Below are 8,886 nucleotides of genomic sequence, written 5' to 3'. Positions count from 1 at the left end.
CTAGGTCAATAGAGTCGATGACTTTTTCAGCAGTTGTAGATGACATTACATCATACTCATAGTACCACTGTAGTAATCTATCAGTACAAGTATGAGTGGTTCGAAGGTAGTGGTCCCAGTAAGTCTACCGCCACATCTCGCCATGGTCCATCTGGTAAAAGTGTGTTTCTCAGTGGTTCAGGTGGATCTGGTCTGGCTACTATTTGACATCCGTGACAAGCTTTACAAAACTTTTCTGCAGCTTTGTCCATCCCTGGCCACCAAACTTTTGTTCTGAGATGCTGTTTGGTTCCAACAATTCCTAAATGTCCTTCATGAGCTAGTGAAAGTGCTTGAGCTCTGAGGTTTTCTGGCAATACAATGCGAGTTCCCGCAAAACTATGTAGCCGATGACACACAGTTCATTTGCAATGGGTGCATATGTTTTGCATTTTTCAAAGTGTCCGTTTTCAATAGCTCTTCGCACTTCTGTTAATTCTGAGTCTGTAGCAGAGGCTTCTTCAACCTCTCTTGACGTGAGTGCTTTTGGAGTAGCATTAACTGCAACAAATCTCACGTATTCTTCAGATTCATGCTTATGTATCTCTTTTGACGTGGTGTCAGCCAGCAGTCTTGACAGTGAATCCGCAATGTTTTGCTTTCCCGCAATGTGCACTACTTTAAAGTCATATGGTTGCAGTCTGAGAACCCATCTTTCTATGCGTGCACAAGGTTTAGATTTCTGGCTGTATATGACCTCTAATGGCTTGTGGTCTGTGATGAGGTCAAACTTCCTGCCATACACAATATGGATGTAGTCTCTCACATGCCCATACCAGTGCAAGGGCTTTCTTTTTTTTGAGAATATCTTCGCTCACAGTCTGTTAAACTCCGACTTACGTAGGCTTTCTATATGTTAACGATACACACATACACACCACACTTGTAAGAATCATAAAGTTTAACTCTTTTTTGTTAGTTTTCCATCAGTAAACCATCAAACATGACCCCACTCTGAATCCCTGAAAGGTTTTATCAGAAGTCATTCAAACTTTTCCAGCTCTGGTGTTTACAGATGCAATGACCCACAGAGACGATCAGATGATAGAAAAGTCCAAACTCATGATGTTTTTAATTGCGTTTCACTTTCAGTTACTTTTTTGTTTTTGATTATCTGCTGACAATTCATTTCACTTTTCTTTATGCAGCATCAAATCACATCAGCAGTTAACTTCCAGGTTAACACATTACATTGTGTGTTCCCACTAGAGGGAGCTACATATCAATCTGCTGCTATGACACCAGGATGAAGCAGGTTGTGTTTACAGCACAGCAAAGAGCCAGAGGACATGAAAAGATGTTCAGAAATATAAAATGTGGAACTTCCTGTTGATGTGACCTTCCTCTTGTGCATTTGGTTTTGTGGTTCTTCTTTGGGCGTCGACTGTATCTCTGTCAAAGCTGATGGATGGTTAGAGGGTCGTGATTGTTGATTTGTTGATGCCAACACAATCAGATGATCCCAAAGACACCAGTGTGTGTTTTTAAATGAGTCAGTGTGGAGTAAAGTTCCTTTACTGTTTAATGGTACAGTGTGCCACACGTGTTTTCATCTGTTTTTTCTAATGTGTGTCATTGCCTCCTGTTTAAAGCCACATTTATGGGCCATCCAGGCACTATGTGTTTGTTTTTGTGTTGTTTCTCTTGGTTTTGTAAATGATTTCTGTTTTTGTAAATAAAGTTTCTAAGTTACTCCCTTATCCTGCCTCCACAGTCGAGCTGTGACAGTATTTATGTCTGACTAAATACACCCACTGAACAGAGAGTACACACGCTGTCCATTCTGAGGGTTACATAACAGGACATACAAAAAATAAAAAAGCTCTTAAATTTTTTTTTATATAAAACCTCAAATAAACAAAAGCACATATTATGCCCTGTTGTTGTTTATTTAATAGAAAATAAGTCAAACTACAGAAGCAGTCCTGCAAAAAACTGAGCACAGACTCTTATTCAGTACCACACATAGTAGGATTAACTTGATGTAATAGTTTTGGTATGATTTTATGGGTCATCTTTACATCCTGACATGCAAGTATTTGTTCATGCACAGCTCTCTGAAGGTCCCACAACAGTATTTGAGTCAGGCTGAGGTTTGGACTGACCGGCTCATTGCTGCATTTTGGTTCTTTTCACTTTCAGTGGTGTAGATTTGCTGCTGTGCTTGGGATCACTTTCCCTGATGATCCAGTTTCAGCCAAGCTTTAATATAATACTTTGGTGTACAGAGAAGTTGATGTTGAACTCAATAGCTGTGAGGTGCCTGAATCATCACGCCTCCAACACCGGGCTGTCAGCTGTGACGAAGCATGAAGTGAGCTTTGTAAATGTTGTCCTGGTAAGTTTATGGGCTCAGTCTCATTTAAGGTCAAACTAAATGAAACATGGAGTCAGTTTCTAAAGCCCTAAAGAACAGGGTCAGAGATTAAATTTGATCCACTGTGACAGAAAGTTTTGTATTTATAGCAACCCATGAAAACATCACAGGCTGTGTCTCACACTAAACACAGTCTTTACTGAATACACACTGCAGAATCAGGTTGCATGGGAAAAGCACCACTCTCTGGGTAATGATAGTTTATAGCAGATATAAGCTGTAATTCTTAGTAATCATACAAGGTTTTTCCACAGAGGCCTGTGGGAAGAGACATTTGCTGCAAGCAAGGAAGCAGAATCGACTCCACATGGAAGCAGTTGCTACAGTACTGTTCAAAAGTTCCGAGTCACCCTTCATTTTTTTATATTTTGGAGGAAAGTAAGAAATTTGGGCCACTTTTATTTCCTTTAAGTGGTTTCACGAATTGTTCTCCTGGCTTTTTGAAGGATATTTTCCTTGGGGGAGGCCAATCCATGACTAATAGTCAATTGTCAGCACCAGTCAGATGATTTCCAGGTGGTCTAACATTGTGGATCCAAATCTGATGGTACTTCTCTGTCTCCAACACCACCGGCTGAAATGCAGTTTCAAACCATGGTAGAGCCTCCACCGTGTTTCACAGATAACTGCAGACACCCCTCCATGCATATTGACAATGATTTAAACCAAACATTTCAAGTTTGGTGTCATCACTCCACAAGATGTATTGAATCTGTTTTTGTCCAGTTCTTGTGTAGTTTGTCATGCTTCAGCCTGTTTCCCTACCTAATGGCTTCTTGACAGCCACCTTTCCACTGAGACCATATCTGATGAGGGCTTCAGGAAACAGTAGCTGGATCAACAGACAGTTGCGTCTCAGGTCCTATTTCAGCTCAGTCTGCTGTAGATATTTTTTAGGCCTGCCACTACTTCTTTCATCCTCCACTTGGCCAGTTTCTTCCAACTGGGTGTGGAGTGTTTCCTTTTTAGGCATAAACTGCACAACCCACCTACACATGCCAAGTTTTAGGCTAATAACTCTGAGTGCTCTTGTCTTTGCTGGATAAATGTTTGGTTCCTCAGTCTCATCATGCTGCATTTTTCTAGCCTTTTAGGGTTGTGGGCATTATCAATGTCATGTATGAAAGATACACAACTGAACAGAAATACAAAGAACACAAACAACTTTAATTTGGAACAACAGCAGAAAGAGTCAGCTCTGAGATTAAACAGGAACATTCTTTGAAATAAATTAAACAGCACAAACGTGGCAATAATGAAATAATAATATAATACTTTTTTTTTTGCTTAAGTTTCACAGAAGGCAGCAGAAATAAACAGCACAAACAACAAACAGCATAAATATGGAGCTGCACTGCCTACATGTTGGCGGATCCAGAACGTCAAATGAATATCTGCAGTTTCAAGTTTCAGTTCATGGCCGTTCACACCCTAAAGGGTGGGTCTGAGGGTAACCATGAATAAAAGGAGTAGTGAGACCAAGTTTGATTTAGATTCATGATCACTGAGCTATTTTTAATTAAAATTTTAATTCCAATGTATAATCTATTAATAGAGTCTCCATAAATTATGTTTTTGGTACTTCAGAGGTCTTTGGTGTCCTTCCAGTCTTCAATGTCTCCAACATGTTTTTCGACTCAGTTTCTACTTCAGTCCTTCCACATGATGTGTGACTGAACTGTTCCCACTGAAAATGTCTTTCCAAGGCTGTGGGTTGGAAATATCCAGTAAACTGTGACCAATAAACCAGCATGTTCATTTCAGTTCAACACAGTGAAAACCATGAAGGACTTTCCCATTTAACCTCCTAAGACCCGAACTCTTCCACAGCATGCATTTTTAATTTCTCTTTGATATTTGGGCTGATTGGGACCCGATGAATGTAAAAACAAAGACTTACCAGATTTTTTCTTTACCTGATTTTTGTTTCTAAGAAAAATGAGAGCCACACACGAGCATATTTATTTAAAATTTCAATAGAACAGTAGCAGTATAATGTCCTCGTAAGTGAATATCAGGCCCTTGTAAAGCAAAATTGAGTATTTTGTTCAAAATAACCCAAAATGTGATGTTCACATATGTGGACGCCAGGTCCTAGATTAAATTTGTCCACTGGAGGTTATTCAGAAGCTTACTGAAAGATTCAAGGTGACCTTGACCAGCAAGATGTACAATTTAAATAAATGAGAACATTAAACCTGACAGTAATAAATAATGCTCCTTATCCTGCTAAGTGTTGATCTCCAGACTGAACTTCAGGTCTCTAATGAAGTCCAAGCAGTCCTCCAGTGTTTGACAGAGAGCTACAAGTGAAAAAAGAAAGTACAAAGAGGGTGAAAGAGATGGACCAAAGAACAAAACTGCAACGACATGATAGAGTCACATTCACCTAGCCTCTAGTCTCTCATCCAGATCACCACACCCTGAACCCACTGCTCCACCCCTCCCCTGCAGCTGAGCCACAAACCACACCACAACTACAAAGAGGTGAAGCTTGGACATCTCTGCTGGCACATCCTCCTTTGAGCCTTTGAGCTCAAAAGTTAAAAGTTGCAAGAAATATAGTGTACAATTATAGAGGATGAACACATCCATAGAAATTGAAACTGTTTTTGTAGCTGGCTATGAAGACGTGGATTTCTGCTGGCTTTTAACATGACAGTCTGTGAGGGCTGACTTGAGTAGATGAACTGCAGTTTGGGGCATTTTCACCCCTGCTTGGCATTAGCTCAGTGTACATGTTGGTTTTTAAACAATCATTAGGGTTAGATCGAAATAATGTTGCTGACAAGGAATGGAAAAGAATTTAACCATTGGTTTTAGACTGGCTACTTCACTGGATCTGAATCCAATTTAAAGAATAACCTACATGTGGCTTGTTTCATATATTTACTGTTTAGATATCCAGATTTTGCACGCTGTGTTTTTTCTGATACAACACTTGAGTCTTCACCTGAGGTCGAAGTTTAAATCAGACTCCGTTTATAGAAGTGACCTTATGAAGGGTCTCAGTGCTGCTGGGCCAAGTGTCTTCCTGTGGCTGCTGGTTTGAACCTCCAACCTGACTATCAGGATCCAGCAGAGCCAGAAAAGGTAAATCTCCAATGCTCTCAGGTCCATTAACACCAACCCTCCTTTGAACTCCTGGAATTGTTATGGTTGGTTTGGGTCACTTTGTCGCCTTGATGCTTCTGTTGAAAGAAGTTGAATAATAAGTCAGTCTGATGGCAGAAGAAGCAACAACATGTTTGTGTTTGTTTGTTTCTGATATACATTTTATTTGACGGCGAGAGAAATACGCAGTCACAGCCACAACCGACACAAAGGCAGTAACTACGACAACCAGAAAGACCCTGGACCGACCTGCTGATAAATAAAAAAGAAAAAAAAGGTCACCACACAAAAAATCTCACCCTAACAAAAACAATGCAGAGAAAATGTGGGTTGTTATCTCACTATTTCTTGGAGACATCTCACGAGGATCTGGAGTTCTGAAGTTTCTAGGATACACCGGACTCTCTGTCGTAGAGGTCTTAGCGTACTTTAGATCTATAATATAGTCATGATCTGTTCACATTAAGGTTTGGAAATGAGTTGAAAACAAAAACGTACCAAAACAAATCTTCTCACCGACTACAAGTTCAACAACAGCAGCTTTCACTCTGCTCTGCAGCTTGGGGATGAAACATCTGTATCTGCCGTTGTCTTCCTCCGACACGTTCAGGATCTTCAGTGAAATGTTCCCGTGTTTCATGTCGTCCATGAACAGCTCCGTCCTCCTGAAGTACGAGGCCATCTTCATGTCGGGGACCTCCTGCCTGTCCCTGTACAGGTGAACGTACCCCACTCGGCTCAGCCGGTCCGACGGGTCGGGCTTCAGGTCGGGTTTGGACCACTCCACCGTCAGACCCTGGACATCGAACATGGGCTCCAGGTGACACGGCAGGATGACATCATCACCCGGAGCGGCGATGATTGGAAGATTTGAACCAATCACCAGAACCTCACCTGGAAATATGGAAAATTTAACGTCTTGAACTCCACAGACCCCTGTAGAGTTACACACTGACGATATAAACGCTAACAACAGTTGGCTCTGCCACTTTATACTGTAAAGTGAAAACTCTACAGTGATCCGGAGAAATCAAAAGAACCTCTAAGAAAAAGCACTTGGTAATAAAAAAAAAGAACTTTATTTTAACAGGAAGATTTCTCTGACAGAACCAGGCTCAGGGAGGTGCAGCCTCATAAAGAGCATAAAGATGAATTATGTTTAACTGTGTCATGGTCACCTTTTTGTTTTTACTGCTGAACAACTCATGTTAGCATCCTGACATTAGCGAGTCTCACCACTGGACTGCCTTCGTTAATGTGTGATTTTAACCTCAGCAAATAACCTGTTATTATAGGAGTCTGTGCAGTAAATACAGACACTCTGTGATGTTACTCATTCATTTAACTCTTTTAAATAACAGCTGTCAACTGTGACTGAAGACACAGTGTTAGCTGTTAAATGACTGTGTAGAAAAGTAGTTTGTGGTTCCAGCCTCGTAAACTTTTATTTTAAACTGATGACAGTTGCTGCCTCTGGGAGAAATATAACCTTCACGCTTAAACTGTTGAGTCATGTGGAGCCTAAATGATGTGACACTGAAATATTGAAGAAAATAAGTCACACACATCTCTGAGACCAGCCAACAAACTGAACGAGTATCTCTGAGCAGCTACAGATTCATCTGAGATGAGACACGTGCACATTCATCTTAGTCAGTATTTTTTGAAGCTTTTAGCTCTGCTTGAATGTGTGAGGGGGTTTTCTTGGTTTCTTCAGATTCAGTACTTGGAGTCCTTTATAATACATAAATGCACATGTTCTAAAGCTAAACTTTCTTTCTAAAAAGACAATTACTTACTTTTGTGCTTTTATGACTTTTGTATGTTTTAAATGTTGCTATTAAGTTGGAAAGAAGGTCTCTATCACAGATAGCTGTAAATTCCTTAGATATCAGGACACAAAGACACGACACATTTTCAGATGATCATCGGTTTTTAATCTTTGATTGTTTGAAGTTTATTGACATTAAACCTCCATAAAAGTACCAAACTTGACAGAAAAACTTTGCTCATCATGAATGCAGAAGTTACCTGTCATCACCTTCAGTGACGCCACAGTAAGAAGTAGTGGCTCTACTGAATCTGGCAATCTGGCCCAAACAGCTATTATGTTATGACATCTTTCTTAAAGTTATTTGTTGTGCAACGTTTAATTAAGATCATTATTTACCTTGAACAGGAGTCCTGACGATGAAAGCCGAGCACAGGATTAAAGTCCAGAGTGGAAAAGGGAAAAAAGAGTCCTCAAAGTGTGATTTGTAGACACACATGATGAGAGCAAGCTCAGACAGTCTGTGGCTGAGAGAAGCAAATCTTCTTCTTCTTCCTCTGTACAGCTGCAGTCAGGTCTGCCTCCTACTAATAAACGATGCAGCCCCTCCTTACCGCTCATGTGAACATCCAGGCTGTGAATGGGGAGGTTTCAATCACAGTGTTCATGCCGTAAATCTTTTAGCTGTCACAGTCTGACTCTTCCTCATTTTATAACTCGAGTGGCTTTTAATTAGTCTCGTGTTTCTAAAACCGCGTGTTTAGTTGGGTTTGATTTTTCTTTGGGATTAAAAGAATCTTCAGCTTCTTACTGATTGAATAATTAGAAACCTTCAGATATATCAGTATAAAGGAATGTTCAGGGCCAGCTGTAGACACGATAACTGGCGCCTGATATCCGTCATGGCCACCTCGTAGCTCAGGGCCTGCAAAACAAGCTTCGCCCCACAAGATTTAACTGGATAGAAAGATGAACATTCTCATATAAAACTCTGTGAAGTGCCAGGAGGCTTACTCTCTTTTGGGAAGCCGACCACAGCTCCAGGCTAGATCCAAGCGAAATTTGAGGTTGAATTTATGAAAGTAAATTCTTACTGTTCCATTTGAACTAATATACGAGTCACATTATGACTGAGGGAGATGAGTGTAAAACACTGAGTTCATTATTTTCTCAGTTCAGTTCAGTTCAATGTTTTTTATATAGCACCAAATCACAACAACACTCGCCTGAAGGTGCTAAACATTATCAGCTAAAGATCTTAAAATAATGAGTCATGTGGAATAAAAACCCACGTGAAACAAGAAACTATTCTTCCCAGACTGTCTCGCCTAAGCATTTATCCTCCCTCGCACATTTTCTCATCCATTATTCTGTAATGTTGCCTAAAGTTTAGTAAAATTATAATGCATGGGAAAAACAGGAGTTGTGTCACTCTTGTGAGCAATCATATTTTACTGTAAGTCTTATTAGTAATATGAGTGTTTTCACCATAGAGGCTGTGAGGGAAGCAGGGAGGGTCACAGATTGTCTTTAAACTGCATGCAAAGCGAGGAAAACTAGCTCGCCACAGAGCGAGAAACTGTAC

The 8,886-nt window shown here is 40.4% G+C and overlaps 1 protein-coding gene across 1 annotated transcript; it reads right to left on the bottom strand.

The window, feature by feature from the left end:
- Window positions 1–4,645: 4,645 nt before the first annotated feature.
- On the bottom strand, window positions 4,646–7,800 carry LOC113013710 (myelin-oligodendrocyte glycoprotein-like). Its single transcript, XM_026154851.1, has 4 exons — window positions 7,701–7,800; window positions 6,029–6,424; window positions 5,873–5,983; window positions 4,646–4,719 (listed from the first exon to the last, which is right to left on the bottom strand). The coding sequence occupies exons 1-4, from the start codon at window positions 7,798–7,800 to the stop codon at window positions 4,646–4,648; spliced, it is 681 nt and encodes a 226-aa protein (XP_026010636.1).
- Window positions 7,801–8,886: the final 1,086 nt, after the last annotated feature.

This window comes from Astatotilapia calliptera, chromosome 3 (assembly GCF_900246225.1).
Source record: "Astatotilapia calliptera chromosome 3, fAstCal1.2, whole genome shotgun sequence".
NCBI classification, from domain to species: Eukaryota; Metazoa; Chordata; class Actinopteri; order Cichliformes; family Cichlidae; genus Astatotilapia; species Astatotilapia calliptera.
The sequence above is the reverse complement of the archived record's forward strand: the minus strand, read 5'-3'. Positions and strand labels throughout refer to the sequence as shown.